This window comes from Schistocerca piceifrons, chromosome 1 (genome assembly GCF_021461385.2).
Source record: "Schistocerca piceifrons isolate TAMUIC-IGC-003096 chromosome 1, iqSchPice1.1, whole genome shotgun sequence".
Lineage (NCBI taxonomy): Eukaryota > Metazoa > Arthropoda > Insecta > Orthoptera > Acrididae > Schistocerca > Schistocerca piceifrons.
The window spans coordinates 823,628,604-823,650,289 of record NC_060138.1 but is presented as its reverse complement, the minus strand read 5'-3'; the positions used below and the strand labels follow the sequence as shown (position 1 = coordinate 823,650,289).

The 21,686-nt window shown below is 38.5% G+C and overlaps 1 protein-coding gene across 1 annotated transcript in view; it reads right to left on the bottom strand.

Annotated features, from left to right (window-relative positions):
* LOC124714444 (transcription initiation factor TFIID subunit 2) overlaps positions 1-9,881 on the bottom strand; it is a 133,413-nt gene extending 123,532 nt beyond the window's left edge. Inside the window, exons 1-8 of the mRNA XM_047243021.1 lie at positions 9,476-9,881; positions 9,338-9,392; positions 9,091-9,254; positions 8,797-9,013; positions 8,441-8,679; positions 7,429-7,650; positions 7,096-7,309; positions 3,869-4,126 (exon numbers count right to left, since the gene is read on the bottom strand). Of these exons, the coding sequence (XP_047098977.1) occupies positions 3,869-4,126; positions 7,096-7,309; positions 7,429-7,650; positions 8,441-8,679; positions 8,797-9,013; positions 9,091-9,254; positions 9,338-9,392; positions 9,476-9,519 (1,413 nt within the window). The 5' untranslated portion in view covers positions 9,520-9,881. The remainder of the gene's footprint in view (positions 1-3,868; positions 4,127-7,095; positions 7,310-7,428; positions 7,651-8,440; positions 8,680-8,796; positions 9,014-9,090; positions 9,255-9,337; positions 9,393-9,475) is intronic.
* Positions 9,882-21,686: the final 11,805 nt, after the last annotated feature.

The following is a 21,686-nucleotide window of genomic DNA, read 5'->3' as shown; positions in this document are numbered from 1 at the left end:
TTTCAAAGAGATAGCATCAACGGCAATTGAGAGATACGAGGGCTATCCACAAAGTACATTACATTTTGGAATTAAAAACAAATAAAGTATTGGAAATTTTTTTATTATATACAGATGAAAGCCACATTTAAATACTACTTTTCTACATAGTTGCCATTTAAATTAAGGCACTTATCGTAGCGATGGACGAGCTTGGAAATTCCTTCATCGTAAAATTCGGCCGCCTGCGCCTTCAACCACGTGGTTACCTCTTCTTGAAGATGTGCGTCGTCATCAAAACGCTGCATAGCCAACCACTTCTTCATTGCTGGGAATAAGTGGAAGTCGCTCGGTGCCAGGTCAGGACTGTACGGTGGATGAGGAAACAACTCCCACTTAAAAGATTCGAGAACATCACGAGTGGCATTTGCCGTGTGGGCCCGGGCGTTGTCGTGAATCAGCAAGATCTTTTAGAGCCCAACTTTCCCCTGCGCTTGTTTTGTATTGCTCTTCTGAGGTTGTGCAGAGTTTGGCAATACCTTCGAGAGTTTATTGTAGTGCCTCTTTCCAGGAAATCCACAAAAATCACACCCTTCCTGTCCCAAAAGAAGAGGTAACCACATGGTTGAAGGCGCAGGCGGCCGAATTTTATGACAAAGGTATTTCCAAGCTCGTCCATCGCTACGATAAGTGCCTTAATTTAAATGGCAACTATGTAGAAAAGTAGTATTTAAGTGTGGCTTTCATCTGTATATAATAAAAAAAATTTCCAATACTTTATTTATTTTTAATTCCAAAATGCAATGTACTTTGTGGATAGCCCTCGTATATACCGCATAAATTAATAAGTGATGGTACTGATCCCCAACGGTACACGAAATGGGTCAGATCGCTGTTACAGAAGCAACAAGAAAAGCATGTCAAATTTAAAAGAATGCAAAATCCTCAAGATTGACAAAGTTTTACAGAAGTTCGAAATATAGCATGTACTTCAATGCGAGATGCTTTTAATAATTTCCACAATGAAAATCTGTCTCCGAATCTGGCAGAAAACCCAAAGAGATTTTGGTCATACATAAAGCACACCAGTGGCAAGACACAATCAATACCCTCAATGTGCAGTAACAATGGTGAAGTCACTGATGACAGTGCCACTAAAGCAGAGTTATTAAACACAGTTTTCCGAAACTCCTTCACCAAAGAAGACGAAGTAAATATTTCTTAATTCCAATCAAGAACAACTGTCAAGATGAGATACATAGAAGTAGATATCCTTGGTGTGGCAAAGCAGCTTAAATCACTTAATAAAGGCAAGGCCTCTGGTCCAGATTGTATACCAGTCAGGTTCCTTTCAGAGTATGGTGATACAATAGCCTCATATTTAGCAATTATATACGTTCGCTCACGGAAAGTTCCATACCTAAAGACTGGAAAATTGCTCAAGTCACACCAGTACCCAAAAAAGGGAAGTAAGAGTAATCCGCTGAATTACACTAACACTAATATCGATTTGCAGTAGGGTTTTTGAACATATACTGTGTTCGAACATTATGAATCACCTCGAAGAAAACGATTTATTGACACATAGTCAGTACGGATTCAGAAAACATCATTTTTGTGAAACACAACTAGCTCTTTATACTCTTGAAGTAATGTGTGCTTTCAACAGAGGATGTCAGGTTGATTCCACATTTTTAGATTTTCAGAAGGCTTTCGACACCATTCCTCACAAGCGTCTTCTAACCAAACTGCATGCCTACGGAATGTCGCCTCTGTTGTGCGACTGGATTTCCTGTCAGAAAGGTCACAGTTCATAGTAATAGATGGAAAGTCATCGAGTAAAACAGAAGTAATATCCAGCATTCCCCAAGACAGTGCAATAGGCCCTCTATTGTTCCTGATCTATATTAACAATGTAGGAGACAATCTGAGTAGCCCTATTAGATTGTGTACAGATGATGCTGACATTTACCGTCTGGTAAAGTCATCAGATGACCAAAACAAACTGGAACATGATTTAGACAATATATCTGTGGTGCGAAAAGTGGCAACTGACCCCGAATAAAGAAAAGTGTGAAGTTATTTACATGAGAGCTAAAAGAAAGCCACCAAATTTCGATTAAGTGAAAAGTAACACAAATCTTAAGGCTTCAAATTCAACTAAATACTTAGAGATTACAATTACAAGTAAACTAAATTGGCACAATCACACAGATAATGTTATGGGTAGACCAAACCAAACACTGCGATTCAATGGCAGAATACTTAGAAGGTGCAACGGATCTACTAAAGAGACTGCATACACCATGCTTGTCCGCCCTATTCTGGAGTACTGCTGTGCGGTGTGGGATCCACATCAGGTGGGACTGAAGAATGACATCGAAAAAGTTCAAAGGAGGGTGACTAGTTTTGTACTATCACAATATAGGGGAGTTAGTGCCACAGGCATGACATGTGAATTGGAGTGGCAGTCATTAAAACAAAGGCATTTTTCGTTGCGACAGGATTTTCTCATGAAATTTCAATCACCAGTTTTCTCATCCAATTGCGTAAACATTTTGTTGGCACCCACCTACATAGGGAGAAACAATCATCACGATAAAATACCAGAAATCAGGGCTCGCACAGAAACATTCAAGTGCTCGTTTTACCCGCGTGCTGTTTGAGAGTTGAACGGTAGAGAGACAACTTGAAGGTGGTTCATTGAGCCCTCTGCCAAGCACTTTATTGTGAATAGCAGAGTAATCATGTAGATGTATACGATATACATGCTGAAACAGGTTTACTAATAAGTAGTGCCTGGAGATGGTAACAAAGAATTACAATGAAAAACTGTACATAATTATGAAATTACTGAAGTATAGGAATTAGTATAGACTGCTACTCTCACCATATACATGATGATTTGAGCAACAGATAGGTGCATTTAAAAGCAGACTAAGCTACCAGACAAAGTCCTTCTTCACACATTCATACAAGCACAACTTATACACACATGGCTTTTGTCGTCTCTGGGCACTGAGGTCCATCTGTGGCTGAGCTTTTAAATGTCATTTTAAATGTGTCTGCCACTCAGCACCACCTCTATATGGTGAGTAGCAATCTGTCCTAATTTATATTGTTGTTATTCCATCTCAGGTCCACCCACTCAGCTGAAAGGTAACGTGTTTGCCTATCAAGCAGCCTGTGTTCGATTCCCAGCCAGGATGGAGAATTGCTCCACTCATGGACTGGATGTTGTGTTGTTCTTATCATCATAATCATCATCATCATCATCATCATCATCATCATCATCAACATCACCACTACCAACACACAAGTTGCCCAATGTGGCATTGCCTGAAATAAGACTTGCAACTCGGTGGCCAAAATCCCTTGGATAGGGCCTTCCGGCCATCAATGCCACACAATCATTTCACTTAATTCCATCTCAGATATTCCATTGTTTAATTACTGAATTAGATACACAAAATTTGTCATGCAATGGCACAAGATGATGTGTGTTTTAAATTACTTGGTAAAGTCTACTTCATTGTTTAATTTACTTGCTCTAAGATTTTGTATCAGTTTTGTATACAAATAAGCAAGCCATAAATGTGCCATATTATTTGTCACAAATAATGCCAACAGCTAATAGATATCTGTAAGAACTGCAAACTGATACTACTACTCCTACAACTTACTATTCCCTTACAATTTTTAGTTTACTAATAAATTATGACTGTGAGTTATTAAAGGATGGCCTTCAGTTTAATAGGTAGGCTAAATAAAAATATGTGTAGAGAAATAAATAAATGAGATCATCCCAGATGTACAGTACACCAGTTAGCTTTTAGTTGCTACGCAATTTTTCTCTCTTAATGAATAATTATGGAAACCATTAACGTGCCTGCAAAAGGAGTTCCTGCCCAATACGATGTTCAAGCATCCTCATGACAAGATGTGCTTTCTTGCGCAGAACTTCAAGATATCTTGGAGACATGGTATGTAGATTACGAATGGGAAAATAAAAGCCCTGATCACTGTTTAATGTCCGAACTGGTGGTGCTGGAGAAGTAACAACTGATGGAATGGGAGCTGGAGCCTGACTTGGGTCAAGCACAATGCCTCCATAGTTCTCCTCATACTTTACAACTTCTTGCAGCTCCTGAAATACAATTCAAATACTACACAACTAGAAGAGATCAGAGGGGCTATTAGACTATATGCATTAATTTATTCATAATGTAACTTTCAAAAAGAAGATGACAAAAAATGTTTAGAGAACACTGGACTCCATATTTTTCTCATGTTATATTTTTTTCAGTATATAGATACACTTAAAACATCAGTTTTGTGAAATTACTATGAGTACTGATTAACCATTTGGCACTCTGATCCAAAGTAGATAATAAAACTTTAATTTTTATATAGGTCTGTTCACAGAAATGAACATAGACAGACTGAACCTTTAGTAATATGAAAGATACGTCTACTCTCCGAAAGGGGACAATTGCACCTATTTTTTTTAAATCCAGTTATTGTTCTCTACTACAAACTGCAAAATCTGTCAAGTTTCATGCCCAACAGAGACTCTTCTCTGACTACAGATAGATGTGGGAATAGTATACTTCATAGAATTATGCAGTATTCCACATTTCATTAGGAACACAATGTGATCCTAATTACTACATCTTCGGGACATATTCACCCACAAGGCTAATGTGACTGCAGATCAGGATTATGCATGTACTGACACAACAAAGATAGTGACAGCAAACAGTAAACAAGAAGTATAAAATGTGAACAACAAAACTATTTGTAAAATAATGTTTTGTATTAATAATTTCCTTGGGTTTGTAACAACTTGTCCTGCATTATGTTGAGCTCTACAAAAGATCTCAACATCAGCACATATGAATGTTCCCACTAGCCAATGCAGGCATTAACATATTAACTCCGTCTTCAGCAGCACATCACAATGTAGAAAGTTCACAAACAAGTTAAAAATGTATGTAACAATTTTAGTGCATGACAAATTTAACCTTCTGCTCACATCACAGTTTTAAGAAACAAAACTTAGCACAGCCCATTCTAAAAGCCACTAATAATAACTGAATACAGCTATAGACCCAAGGAACAAGCTGTGTTCATGCCTGAATCATGAAGTGCAATTGGCCTCGCACTTCATCTGATACACATGCATAGATTTCTGCAAGCTAATGTGTATACTGGCACTGTAGAAACACTTTGCAGCAAGAAGTGCTTTTAACTCTGCTTTGAAAGCTTTCAGTCTATTGCTTGGCTACAGCAAATATGGCTTTCAGCATAACACTTGAATCATTACACTTTTAGAGCCATAAAACCATTGAACTTGATGCTTTGCAAATCTGTATACAACTATTTTTAGTCCTACCACCAGACGTGGCATTTGGCAGGAGAAATTGTTTTCATTGTCTAAACAAAAGTATTGCAATATATGTATCCTACACTAACTGAATAGACAGAATGCCTGGACAGGTGAAACCATGTGGGCTCATGAGTGTTTTGTCCCAATTTGAGTGGGCCACTACAAGTACTGCTAATAGGATATCCAATGGTAAGTCTGCGTCAGCAACAAGATGGGGTACATATTTACGTGTTCTTCAGAAATCTACAGAACCAGAAACATTTTAAACCGAAAATTGGTTTAACAGATGCTATGTTTAATAAAATTGCAACAGTAGGTATCACATAAAATCCACCACCATGAGATACCCAAAAAACTTACAGTGAATATAAAGTATTGGATGATATTCTGTTGACTGGTTGCATACTGACTGCAAACAAAATCTTCTGCACATTGGTGTCATATTTGTGCATTATCACACCAACAAGAACATAAAACAAGAATTACTTATGTGGACTTACCAACAGTTCCACTATTTGCTGGATGTACACTGTATTATACAAAAGCATATACTGAGGGAAGGTAAGGACTAAGCAAAAATTTTAAACAACTCTATGCTTCTCTACTGTGCTGTATTAATTTTTGTGTTGGCATAAATATAATGGTATGAATTATTTCAATAATCTTATCACACTGTCTGTGCCAGTTTTTTTTAAAAAAAGAATCAGAAGTGCATGATCAGCCAGACTGCAGTATAAAAGACACTTATGGTGTTGGCAGCCTTTCCCTTGTATGCCGCTGCTGGTACAGGTTCATGAGATGAATCACAGGAAGTCAACATGGCAGATCATGACTGAGATGTACATTGGGGTAGATTAAGATGTAGGTAACCAATGTTCTCATTTGTAATTTCCTACAGTTCTTAAATTTCAGCACAATCAGAAATGAGACACACAACTAGGTTATTGCATTGACAACTGTGTATCTCAAGCTATGCTACCCATGGCAACCTTATCTTTGTGTTGGGATTCATTGGCTCTGCTGACCCACAAGGGAATTATCACATCCCAACTGAACCAAAGCCTTGGGCTATACTGCAGATCAGTCCAGCACAACAACCAGGCTCTTTGCTGTCATATTCACTGTATTTATCAACTCACAACTAAACTGTCACATTCCAACATTACCATGCCTCCAGCTTTGCTACAAGTCAGTTTGTGAACATATCTTGGTATTTTTAGTGACCAAAGATACATGAAAACCAATGCACAATCTTAAAATTCATAATAAACAGATCTGTAAAAGTTATTCTGGTGCTCTCCTTATCAAACACAAATGTAATCAATCTGTATCTTCTGTCAAAAGAAATCACCACATTCAGCAATTCTCATTGCCTACCTTATACTATCACCCAAGTGGCTACCACCAACGTCAACGTATTGCTAAAATCTGCAAACAATGCAAGATTCACCAACAACGTAAGTGCACTTTAGCCCTCTTTGCTTTATACCAAAAACGGAATAATATAAATTACACCACTGACTGATACAACAAAATGTATCTTTTGTAGTATAGGGTATGGCATGTATTCGACTTCAGCTCCATACCACTACATTACAATCAATAAGATTGTGGTTTCATTTAACTAATTCCTTAATAATTAATTTGTTATAAAATGACTGGCAAGTTAAAGAAGCTGTAAAGTTAACTACATTAATTTCAGGAGTAATTTGAAAAATGGTTCTTACAGACTGTATCCATTCTCTATATTCATTGTTTCCAAAACACTTTTTTGCGTAAAGGCTGCATAAGTAAGTGGATATGCCTTTTGGCAACCAAGTGTCAGACCAATTTTGCATTGAAATAAAGCACCCAAAGAATTGCTCTGCTATAGCCTGCGCCATAGCCTTACGGGTAATATATGTTTGATCTATGATTGCAGGTGAATGAAGTAAATTTGTACTGAAATAAAGCAAAAACGAGAGAATGTTAATTCACATTCAGTGACAAGGTATGTAAACATATTGCACACAGGAGAAACCTAAAATTATTATGATTTTAGTATATTAACTGAACATTACCTCAATATACTCATTGTAGCATAAGCAGAAACATCTTGATCAACTTCATCAACAAACACTTGCTTGTAACATGAATATGGGTAACGATTAGCCAGTGTTTCCTCATAAAATTCAAATGCTTCATGCATGTATCTTGCTGAAACTTTCAGAGAGGGCATCAGCTGAGGTAAACAGAAGTGTGTAACCTCATGCATGTAGGGGTCAACAAATATTTCAAATGGCCTGAAAAACAGATTATTATTATTATTATTATTTTAAATGTCAGGGTCAGAGTTATTTAGGCTCTGTTTTATAGCTTTGAACATTGCTTGTTAATTGTTTCCATACGCTTGAATTCAGTGTTATAACACACAAAGAGTAACGGAATTTACCAGCAATCAGAGAAAAAATAAGTGAACGGCAATAATGACTACTAATTACAGGCCTTCTCACAGATCATATGCCATATTGAAATATAAGAAACTGTTTCAGTGTGTAAGAACCCTATTACTGATTAAGGCAGTAAATGTATATTGTATCTGAGACATGATGTCTCTGGGAACCAAGACACATCTCTGGGTCACTTGCAATGTTCCATTTCGACTGCAGGTTTCAAGTTGTAATGCACATCGTGTTCAAATCCAAGTAACTGTCACTGCCAAATGCAGCACGTTAGGATTCAGAGGAAAAAAATTGTAAATCCTTGACCTGCTAACAAGCTGCACTTCACAGAATAGTTATATGGATTTGTAGATGTCAAGTATCATGGGTTGGAAACAGAAATTTAAATAAAACATAAGAAATGACCCAGACAATGTTCTTTTTCACATAATGTATATCACTAATGCAATATAAATCACATCACACCCCAGCATAAAAGGATACAGTGAAAAATGTGACACGAGTGTGCTGCATACAGATGAATGGCCTTCTCAAAATATACAAATAAACTAACTAGATATAACAACACACAAGGCACTACAGAGAAGATATATTACATCAACTTTCATCTTTTTATGTATGGTTTACATACCCTACAGCAAGTGCAATGTTGGGTGCACAAGCTGGAGTGGACAGTACATAGTGAAATGTCTTCCGCCGCATGTCTGGTGTGTATACAACTTCAATAAGATCACCACATGATACTGCAGTCATACTTTCATCAACTGTGAATTCTAGTTTCCAAGTGCAAGGTTCTGCATAACTATCAACACAGGGAAACCACAGACGGGATGAATTCTCATGTCCATATGTGAACATATGAGCTGCTCGCTAAGAAACAAACAAATTAATGACAGACATATGTCAGAAGTGTATCCTATGATTCTATTTCATGAACTAGAGTTTCATTGCTTAGAAAATATTTTGAAGCGGTCTTAAATAACTGACCTCTGCCAATGTTCCTTCAGTGTCCGGGATGACGAAATGTACTCCACCCTGTGGCTGTTCCAGAGAAAACTCAATGCCAACCCTAAGGCCTCTCCCTTCACCAACCAACTGACTAGCCTCTGGAGGGATACTAATAATAAGTTCACCTGCATTGTTATCAGGATCAATCTGTTGTGCAGCTGCCAGGTGAGCAGTAGAAAAATATTCCAGGCTTCTCCTGTAACATCAGTGCAGTAAATTAGTGGGAGTGAAACGAGCACAGTGAACTGGAGGTATGAAGGAGAGCACACTTACTGCTTAGAATCCCCCTGACAAATATCCAAAAACGGATCAAAATACTGGAAAGGGGCTTCAAAGGAATCGTTCAAGAGGACGCGATAAATGCGACATTGTTTTGCATTCAGTTTAATATGCTTTAAATTATCTTTCGATGGAACTATGGTCAGTTCCGAAAATCCCTGTACAATAACAAACAACATTGTTATTTGAGTTGAAGTATACCGAATTGATATTCATAAGTCATTTATTTTTTCGTACTTACAATAATACTTTGTCTCTGGAAGTTGATACCTGTAAGGCTTACAATTTGATGAGCTGTAAAGGTAAAAATAAGATTATCTACAGTGTTCCACCGGAAGTAATATTACTGTATGTAGGGGCACGCGTAAAGTATACTTATAATTTGAATGGTCTTGATTTGTCGGCTGTCTTTTCTTTCTTCATTGCAACTGTTACGCTTTAAAAACCTACCGTATTACAACAGTGTACTGTCAGCACCTTGTTTGTAAACAAAGCCCCACCGGCGACGATCTGCCATTACTAGTCAACATCTTTGGAGAGCGCATTCTAGTCTTTTCGAGAGAAAGATATCACTGGGATTTGAGCAAAGAGGAAAATATTCATTTCACATGACTCCAGGCAAACGTGACGTTATATTGTTGTCATACGTTGTACCGACATGATCGTGTAGTATCGAAGACGGGAAGAGCATTCTATCGACTTTCGTGATCGTACGGTTCACAACACGTGAGACGAACATGACATACAAAACAATAACATTCGCCCGTTATATAGAACAATAAAGAACACGAGATTTCGCTTTTTCGTTATTGGAGGATACGTCAACCTCGATGCCAAGTTGTTTACGAGTATGTAAAGTTCTGCATCCATCACTGGACTGGGCTGTGGATATGGAGAAGACCAAAGAGTTTGCAAGAATTAATTCCGAGACCTACTGAAAAAGTGGTACAATGATTTTACCTAATATGTCTTCATCAACCCTAAATATGAGACGACTTGCTGATTTTCAAGCAAAAAACAAGCTCAAACCATGTAACCTTTTAACATATATATTGAACATTGTTCATTAATCTGTCTCAACAAGGTAACTTTAATTTAAGAAACCCCGAAATTAGTTTCAGGTATTGGTATGTAATTAAAAGAGTAGATAGCCGTTATAGCAAACGAATTAAAGTGGTAGCCCATTTAACTCACGTTCTGTAAATAAATGTTGTTTCAAAACACCATCGCATTGTGGACCTCTGGAAAACCAGTAGGTTTTGATACAATTTGTATAATAATATTTCGAAAAGCATCATATTGGTGAAGATAGATGTTTGAGACTGCCTTTTAATTCTAGCACACCACGTGGCGAACAGCGTAGGGAAGCGCTCGCTCCTCCTCAGTCGCTTCTCACGCCTTGCGCAAGCACGTGACCTGCAGTTTTCCCGTGGAGGTATTTTATAGACCCATGAGTTTTCCGCACTCGGTATCACGCTGTTTCACTTCCCATCACACGGCGCTCACCCACATACTACGAAACTTTCCCAGGTGAAAAAAACGATCTTGATGAAACGTTGTTGGTGTGTTGAGCAGTCAAATAATGCATAACGTATTTTTTAGTTTTTGTCCAATTTTACTTTTAAGGGGTAAAACAAACCCTGAAAAGTAATTTGATCTATTAACTTTAGAGTGAATATCTTATAAACCATGAAATATAAAAAATATGTTTCATGTAAAAGCTGAAATGTAATTAATACTCTTGAAACCTGTATTATCAACTTTCATAAGAATTTGAAATTTTCCAAATACCCCACTACCATTAATTAATTTTGAAAAACGAAAACTTTTTGTTACAACATAAATCAAAGGAGCTTTTACGCCACTTCTATTAATGTGTAATAAATCTGGTTTCTAGAATACCATTTTTGGAAGATAATCTGAATACAGTGTGCTATTTGAGTATTTTCTAATTAACATTTGTACATATGCATTATTATTCTAATTATTCGTTTACCTATTTTTGTTTTATGTTTTAAATTGTTTTTTATGTTTTAAATTCATGATTTTTTGCTTTTTAGTTTATGTTTTCACTTATGTGTATTCTGTTAAATGAAAATAATAAGTAACTCATTATAATGATTCATAATCATTATAATAATGACTATATTTAAAGAAATCCTGAAAACATGACGTTCTGTTTACACCATGCACATAGAATAAACGCAATTTCTTCACATAATACACATGATAGACAGCATGACATAAAATAAAATTCAGCAGCATTCGGGAACTTTGGCAAGAGGTTCTCTAAATATCCTGATTTGTATCATACATATATCAATACACTGAAAAACCTTAGTGAAGGGGACTAATGACTGCAGGTTGATTATATTGTTTCTCATGTTGAGGTTTACAACATAATCATTCAGCAGAACTACATTTGAAAAATCTTCTTGCAAAGTATATCCAACACCTTAAGCCATGTATGTCCAATGGCCGTAGCTGTCCTGTCAAGCTTTTTGGTATCACCAGGTAAACAAGTTCCTTGTCCTCAGGTATGACAATCAAAATGATTTTTAAACACTGATCCTTTTCAAACTATTAAAGTAAGGTAATGGAAAGCTTGGACCAAGAATTCTCAACTGACTGTTTGAAACCCTAAATGTTGTTCTGACAACATCAAAATCTTGTAAACTAACATTGGACCATGTTAAAAGATATCTGACAGCAGTTTTCTTTCCCAGTACGAGAGAAAATTTTTTATTATTGTTAGATTCTTGGGGTGGTCAAGTGACACTGGACAGAAACGAAAAAATATGTATTGCAGTATTTTGACTCCTCTACATACCTACCAAGTTTCAATTAATTTATTTATACCTGGGAATGTGCCTTTGTGAGTCGGGGCCAACAGACACATTCTCTGCCGAACTGAGAAGAGCATAAGTCTTTGTAGGTGATTGGAAGACTACTTTGAGATGATGTTTCCTTAAGATCCTGCAGAAGAAATAGCACATGGAGCATGTCCTACACTTACGAGAGCTCCACCTCAGAAGAGAAACATTTCCTCCATGGAAAGGGCTGCACTACACAAGCTACGAGAAGATCCTCACATGATGGTGCTTCCAGTAGATAAGCGAAAGACCACTGTGCTTTTACCACATGAGATCTACAACCAGAAGATTTACAGCTTGTTGAATGAACCAGCACACTGGAAGATCGTCAAAGACACCACAGGGAGAGTAGAAGGAAAGATGTCATTGTTGCTGATTCTTGTTCCCTTTGGCAAGAAGCTGTGAAACAATTAAGACTTCACAGTTCTGTTCCACCAAGGTTACATGGTCTTCAGAATATTCACAAAGAAGATCATCCATTACACCCTATTATGAGCAATATCAGCACTCTAACATATATCTTACCTGGACATCTTGCTTCTTTACTGAGTCCTTACGGGTGGAAGTGCTTACGTCATATCCAAACCCTGGTGACATTATTAACAGACTGAAGTCACTTTGACTCAGTGAGACTGACTTATTAGTAAGATCTAGTGTCGTCTCACTCAGGATCGGTCTTAACCATCCAGGAGCCCTGTGCGAGTCACTTACTGGGTACCCTTTATTATGTAATAATATGTGTAATGAAAAATACTAATTTTGAATTGGTACCATATTTTTATTGCTTTAGAATAACCAAGCAATGATCTTACATTGTGTTTTAGTCATCTGGAAACAATTTAATGAAAAACAGATATAAAAAAACACCTAAAACTTTACTTTTGTAGTTTTCTTGTCAGCAAACTCTGATGAGATTAGCAAATTCTACATTTTCTGCTAGTTCATTTTCAGTGGATGGTGAGGCCAAACTGGTCCACCTTATTTGAGACATTGTGGATTGCAAGTATATTTTTATCAATTTCAGGTTGGAAAAACTGCATTAGCAATCACTGATATTGTTAACAAAATATGTAACATTATCAGGTGTTGGGATATAATTCTTGGAGATTATGCTTTTTGATAAAGTTTAAGGCTTCAAAAGGCATTGCCTGATAGTCTTTGAGAAAATGTTGCAAGCTTAAATTTTCATTGCACAACAAATCCCCATGAATATCTGATTCCAAGTTGACACTTAACTTTTCTTGTATTATACAATAACGTTGTATTAGCTCTTCTTTATTTCGATTTTTTATATTTTAGCAAGGAACTCCTTGTTGCAGAAAACTCTTGCATCTGTTCAAGAGCATTAGAAAACTCTAATTCAAATTTATTATTTGGGTCAATTATTTGATCATCAACAGCCTTTTCACCCAGTCTGTGTTTAATACATCTTAGTCGCATTTGTGGTTTAAATAATGGCTGTGTATCAAGATCTGATGCTAATTCAGTTGCTGTCACAATAGCTTGTTCGAAACCTGTTTGTTTGTACATTTCCAGATAAGAGCAACATTTGTCAAGGATTTCGATAAACTCGATAAATTTCAGTTCAGGCGACTGACTTGCTTTGCTCACAATGTTAATTTGAAACAGAACATCATAGCATGTCACAAGAGAAACAATGAAGCTGAAGTCTTTTAATTGTCCTCCTAAAGTTATCACTTCATGTGACAATGCAGCATCACTTTAATTTTGTAACACTGCCCAAGGAAACTAAAGCATCATGCATTTAACATAATTGATAACAAACCCTTTTGATGTTTTCAATTCGAGCTTTCTGGTGGGATCCACTCAAATATTTCAGGGTGTATATTTTCAAATAGTTAGTCCGAATTTGCCATCTATTTACCTGTTCTGCAAATAAATTAAACACTTTTTGTAACATTCCAAACAGGGTCATGGATTTTACCGATGATTTTGCCGCATCACATAATACCAAGTTATAGCTATGGCATCCACATGGTACAAAAAAGGCTAGTGGATATCCTCTGCAGTCATTAACGTTAAGGCCTAAATCACTCAGTGATTTTAAAATGTTTTCTATGAGATGCACCAGTTGTATCATCCACTTCCAAAAAAGAAATAAAATATTCTTCTATAATTATCCAATCCTCTGTTATGTTGGCACATCTTATAGTTACTGAAAGTTGATCTTTGTGGCTCATATTAGGAACACAATCAGCTATGATTGCTCAGTACTTTGAACCCTACTTACAGGATAGTATTGCAGATGTAACTTTTGGTGTCATGAGTTCTATTAATTCATTTTGTATATTTTTGTCAGAGTAATGGTCAGCCAAATCACTATTCACTGCCAATTTCACAAGCACTTCCATGACAGGATCAAATTTTGCCAATTATTGTACAAGGCCTAAGAATTTTCCATTATTTGGGGGTAAATAATTTATCTAAAACCCTCTGAATGCCATATTATTTTCAGCCAAAGTCAAAGTTATATGCATCAATTTTTGAAGCACATTGTTCTGTCATAAATTTTCTTAATTAGCTTTTGTTCTTCTTTGTCAATAGTCAATCCTGCTTTAAACCTGATTTCAGATTTAGCCCTTTTGCAAATGCATTTTCAAAGCTTCACTTACATGTTTCCAATTTTTGAAACCCTCAGTGGTAGTGAAATTACAGTTGACTTTAAGTGAAGTAGTTGACAACAAAACCAAAAGATTCTATTGTTTGATACTGAATAAACTAGCCACCATCATCTGATAGTTTCTTCGTTTTCTTGGGTAATGTGTTGAAAAGAAATGACGCCCATTTTCATCTTAGATATACTTGTGAGAATTACATGTGATCTATATCTCTCACATTAAGTGCTTTTGGCATGTACTTACATCAGAAACATTGTATTCTTTTATTCCATGTAAGCTGATACTTTCATCAACCACAGAAGTCATATTTTCCCTTTGACTTGGAGAAATATCAAAGAGTTCAGCAACGATTTAATGGGCTGGTCAATTGGTCATCTTCAATACATAATTGTATATTTTTAGTGCTTAATCGTTCAGAATCTAAAGAAATATAGGTTGACACATGAACTTCTGATTCAGTATCTGAAGTCTTTGCATGAGAATCTCCTTTATGGTATTTATGAGTGCTCATGTGTTTTTTAGTTTCTTCAAAAACTTTTTTTTCTTTTTCAGCTTTTCTTTTCAGATATTCTGAATCAGAAAGCCTTTTTTAATCATTTTTCTCTCTCCTAGCATGATTTAACAATCTGGCAAATTGCTGAGTAGACACTGCTCTATTTCGCAACCACAGTATTACATCTATTGCAAATAAAGAAAACAACCTATCATTACACGCAACTAGAAAAAAATGAACTAAAAGTCAAAACTGTTGTTCTGAGTTACCAAAAAATTAAAATGTTGTCACAGTCGTTTCAGTTACTATTACTCAGCCACGACACCGTGACCCCTGCTTCCGATAGTTACTGACTATTACCGAGTGTAAATCATAGCTCTACCAACATGTGCAATTTAACAATGTATTGCACAGTTTTATTCCAGTACATATTCTTTCATTGTGACTGTCGATGAGTGAACATAAGTGAAATTGGCGTGACTCCTCAAACACCACATAGTGATCGATCCACCCGGCTAGCCACACGGTCTAATGTGCTGGTTTCCAAGGGGAAAGGCATGCTGGTCCCTGGCACGAATCCACCAGGCGGATTAGTGTCAAGGTCCGATGGATGATTTTTAAGGTGGTTTTCCATCTGCCTTGGCGAATGCAGGTTGGTTCCCCTTAATCCGCCTCAGTTACACTATGACGGGGATTGCTGTGCTAACACTGTCTCCATGTATGTGTACACTATAATTACTTTACCATGCAAACATTGTGGTTACACTCATCTGGTATGTGACACTCCCGGGGGTGCAGGGGCGGCTGGGGGAGGAGGGTCCAGTGGGGGCCGAACCGCACAATAACCCTGGGTTTGGTGTGGGGTGGCGGTGAGTTGGGTGGACTGCTGTGGCCTGTTGTGGGGTTGTGAACCACTGAGGGCGACGGCGGGAAGAAGCGTCTCCGTCGGTTCTAGGTCCCTGGTTCAATACAATACAATACAAGCCAGTGATCTACAGTGAGACATGAAATATAATTCTGAATGTGTATGAGCTGTGCAAAGAAGAAAGAACTTAAATAAATTATACTATCCTTAGGAGCAATCTGTGAAGCGTACTGCAACATACACAGAATTCGGCAATTTAGTCGAAATAATTCTGGAGAATCCCCCAGAAATACTGGAAGGAAAAGATAAGCATTTATTCAATATAATCATTGGACTGTGTCTGTTAGTTTCCTCCATAGTACAAATTACATATTAAAGTTTAGTTACTGACACTAAACTAGGCAAGCACTGTGCTATCATAGTAGCATATCTGAATTATTTAGCTTAGTGAAAAGAGTATTGTCAAGCAACCACTGTTTTAATTATTATTACGAGTAATGTAAGCTATCTTTTTGAGAGTGAGTTGTCGGTACTGACAATATCCCGCTTCCCCTCATTTCTGTGTCTGCGCGTTCGCCCCAGCCCTGAGTTTACTATTCCCTGGCAATGGGCCAGGTTTTCGTGGCTGAGTAGTACACATTATTATTTTTTGAAAAGTAATAAGATAAACTATTTACGAGGCCTGTTCAAAAAGTTTCTGGACCATGTCGACAAAATTTTTTCGCGCTTACCTTTTACTTATTCTGTATGGTCTCCTTTGAAATACTCTCTTCCACAAGTCATATACTGCTCCCAACGCCGTTTCCACTTCCGGAAGCAGTCTTGGTACACCTCCTGATGGATCTCGCGAAGCGTCGTCCGCGAGTCTTCTTTTAACTTGCCTGTCGTTTCAAACCTTTGTCCTTTCAACGTGGGTTTCAACTTTGAAAATAAAAAATAGTCTGAAGGGGTCAGGTCTGGAGAGTATGACGGATAAGGCAGCAAAGTGATTTCGTTTTTTGTGCAGTAGTTATGAACCAACAGGGGTGAATGTGCTGGTACGTTATCGTGATGCAAGAGTCACAAATTGTCTCGCCACATTTCAGGTCATTTCCTTCTCACATATTCTCGCAGGAGTCGCAACACGTCCCGATAGTATCACCGACTAACAGTTTGTCCCTGTGGCACGAATTCATGATGAACTAATCGTTCAAAGTCAAAGAGAACTATTAGCATGACTTTGACATTTGACATGACCTGACGAGTTTTTTTGGTCTTGGAGAAAGTTTCCCGACACACTCTGAAGATTGAACCTTGGTCTCAACATCATAGCTGTAGACTCACATTTCATCATCAGTTATGATTCTTTTAAGGAACATCTCGTTCTCGTTTGCGCGATCCAACAGCTCTTCATAGATTGGGAGGTGAAAGTCTTTCTGGTCTTCACTCATGAGCCATGGGACAAACTTGGCAGCAAACTGATGCGCTCCAAGATGATGTGTCAGGACTTCATGACATGATCCAACTGAAATGTTACATTCTTCTGCAATCTCTCTGACAGTCATTCTTTGACTGGCACGCACAATATTGTTGACATTCTTGACATGAGCATCGTCAGTAGGAGTCAAAGGGCGTCGTGAACGAGGGTCATATTTAACTTCCGTCCAGCCATTTTAGTAGGAGGGAAACATGGTTTCTGGCGTACTTTTGATATCAAATTAATTAAATTGATCAGTTAATTAACCCTACCCACTGTTGATGTCATGGTTTTTCCCTGGTTGAAACGTGGCCCTTCCACCTCAACCACCTCTCTGGGTAATCCCCTCCCCTTCCTCCAGCCAGAAAGAAATACGGCGGGAAAACGCGCTATGTCTGTGTTGGACATTGGACTGGGAGGATCCCACGACACTAAGCTAATATAGCGTGCATAAGGCAGTTCAAACAATTTTCATGGGTGATATTGTTTATTTACAGCGCATAACCTTGTTTATTTAAACAATTTACATATTTATTTCTAAAATCACGATATACCTCGTAATTGATGCTAGTATTGGAATATTGTTTAACCAATGTGCGTAGATATTGCTTAAATGGGGCCAAGGCAATGCTGGATACTGTATATTGTTTGAACAATACAGACAATGTGTGGAATATTGTTTATTTAAACACTTGCAGCAATTTTTTACACCAATAGCGAAAGGAATACCGTCGTGAAACACTCACTGCACATAAGATCGTGCTAAATGTATCTGGTGATCTTGTCTTCCCATCCGCCGGTGCACAGATCAAGCCGCATAAGGCAGCAGCAGACCCAATGCCGCGCTCCCGTCCACCCTGGCACACTTCCAGTGCTTTTGTGGAAAAATCACAACCTTTCTTTGTGGCACACTTTTTGTTGGAAATACCCCAGTCTTCCTCCCTGGCGCACTTCCTTTCTGGCACACTTCACGCGCTTTTCCGAGAAATATCCCAGCCTTCCCTTTGTCGTTGAAGGTGAATTGCTTCAGAAGTTATTAGATCTAGAGTTTAAACAATTTAGGCAGTGTGTGGAATACTGTCACACATATATCTTGGAGATGTCACAAAACTCCGCAAATGTTGCTTTAAAAGATGAGTCGCAGGGAATGTTAATCAAACAATTCGCTTCAGTAAGTGAATATATCACAAAACGACTCGAAATGCACTTGTACCCAAAATACTGTGGCAGCAGTAGTTGGAATATTTAACAATATTGTGCTTCACACAGTTTATAAATTGAATCTGATGCTCCAATACACTTGCGCAATAGTTTGCTTCATGAAATATTAATGCAGGGATGAATATCACTAATTTAGCACGTCACGAATACCCCAAATAAAAAGATCGACACTACTGTGAACATTCATCGAGTAATAAAGGGTGTAATTACACTACTGGCCATTAAAATTGCTACACCACGAAGATGACGAGCTGCAGACGTGAAATTTAATCGACAGGAAGAAGATGCTGTGATATGCAAATGATTAGCTTTTCAGAGCATTCACACAAGATTGGCGCCGATGGCGACACCTACAACGTGCTGACATGAGGAAAGTTTCCAACCGATTTCTCACACACAAACAGCAGTTGACCGGCGTTGCCCGGTGAAGCGTTGTTGTGATGCCTCGTGTAAGGAGGAGAAATGCGTACCATCGCGTTTCCGACTTTGATAAAGGTCGGATTGCAGCCTATCGCGATTGCGGTTTATCGTATCGCGACATTGCTGCTCGCGTTGGTCGAGATCCAATGACTGTTAGCAGAATATGGAATCTGTGGGTTCAGGAGGGTAATACGGAACGCCGTGCTGGATCCCAACGGCCTCGTATCACTAGCAGTCGAGACGATAGGCATCTTATCCGCATGGCTGTAACGGATCGTGCAGCCACGCCTCGATCCCTGAGTCAACAGATGGGGACGTTTGCAAGACAACAACCATCTGCACGAACAGTTCGACGACGTTTGCAGCAGCATGGACTATCAGCTCGGAGACCATGGCTGCTGTTACCCTCGACGCTGCATCACAGACAGGAGCGCCTGCGATGGTGTACTCAACGACGAACCTGGGTGCACGAATGGCAAAACGTCATAATTTCGGATGAATCCAGATTCTGTTTACAGCATTTTGATGGTCGCATCCGTGTTTGGTGACATCGTGGTGAAGGCACATTGGAAGCGTGTATTCGTCATTGCCATACTGGCGTATCACCCGGCGTGATGGTACGGGGTGTCATTGGTTACACGTCTCGGTCACCTCTTGTTCGCATTGACGACACTTTGAACAGTGGACGTTACATTTCAGATGTGTTACGACCCGTGGCTCTACCCTTCATTCGATCCCTGTGAAATCCTACATTTCAGCAGGATAATGCAGGTCCTGTACCGGCCTTTCTGGATACAGAAAATGTTCAATTGCTGCCCTGGCCAGCACATTCTCCAGATCTTTCACCAACTGAAAATGTCTGGTCAATGGTGGCCGAGCAACTGGCTCGTCACAATACGCCAGTCACTACTCTTGATGAACTGTGGTATCGTGTTGAACGTGCATGGGCAGCTGTACCTGTACACAACACCCAAGCTCTGTTTGACTCAATGCCCAGGCGTATCAATGACGTTATTACGGCCAGAGGTGGTTGTTCTGGGTACTGATTTCTCACGATCTATCCACCAAAATTGCGTGAAAATGTTATCACATGTCAGTTCTAGTATAATATATTTGTCCAATGAATACCCGTTTATCATCTGCATTTCTTCTTGGTGTAGCAATTTTAATGGCCAGTAGGGTACAGTTAAAAAGTTCTCACATCTTTTGTTTGTGTTACGTATGTTTCTGCATGATACTCGATGTTTGACAGAGGAGGAAGAATTGATGCCCTCAGCCAAGTCACAGACCCCTGCTAACTCTTTCGAAATCATATCACGTTCCGACAGCACTGTTCTGTGCTTAGAAGGCGGTCTAGTCCTCCATATGTAACTGGATATGCAGAGAGCCAACACAACGAGAAAAATAGCACACTAACTTACAGAAGGAAATTCGTAATCATGCAGTATATGCAGACTCCACAAAGAAATCAGAAGCATAATACTATAAATCCACCGATATTGAATATCTCTCTAGACATGTCCTAATCTCCTTTACCGTATTCCTATGATTATCACACTAGAAATATGACAACGTAATGGTGTCCAAGTCTTCGTTGACAGCACTGTGTCTGTCTCCCTCCTCGTTATTTCTAGAACATCATACGGAGTAAAACTACGCACTATAGAAACTGGGCAAATGTCACCTGGTAGAGAACTTAATAAGATTATACTGCTTCTCTCTTTTCGAATCCATCGAAAACAAATACCGTCTACTTGTTGACATTGATCATATGTGGTGACCTCATAAACACGTATTGGTCCACTGGGGCAGACGGTCAGAGATCGAAGTTGCGTAAACGGACTTGTGTGAAGTTTTATCGTCTGTACCGGAGGCAGACCCTACCCACATACAATCAATCGAAGGAAAGGGCTCTTGTGTTGTTCTTTCACAAACAGTTTGATACAATGTTTCTTGGAGTGACACAATGAACCAGTGTATGACTACAGTTGCGTACACAGCCATACTTTTAGTTTTCTTGCCATCACATCTTTTCTGTGTCAAGGGCTAAACTGATATTAACACATTTCAATCCATTGGCTCTCAGAGAAAACTCGACATCGCAAGGTGTAAACTATGATGCTCCTACAACACACAAGATGGTTGAAATAAAAGGCAGAGACGCTGTTTTTTATTGACTAAAATGTGAATGACATGGCAACATATGGAAACTGAAAGTGTTTTCGGCATTGTGGAACGTTTCCAAACAGCGGTCCAAAGGTCATGGAATCTCATCTTTCACAGTGATGGGGTAGCAGATGTCTCGGCGTTTCGTTTTAGAAGAGACCCATTGAACCCAGGTGAATGATCATTGTTTCAGTGTCCTCGATGGTAGCCATCATAGCCTCCAAATCCTGGGACACTGCGCCTTTCATTTTTATGACTTACAATGCATAATCACACGAGGAACAAGGGGTATTTGTACATGTGCCAGTCATACCGGTGGAGTAGTGGAATGATTTTCATACATCCAGACGAGTATGTAAGTACCCTTATCCCTCCACATTTTTTGTCGTGTTTTCAGCAATTTTACGAATTTTCCATCAATTTCCGTAATATACTAGGTTTTGCGTAATTTCACCAC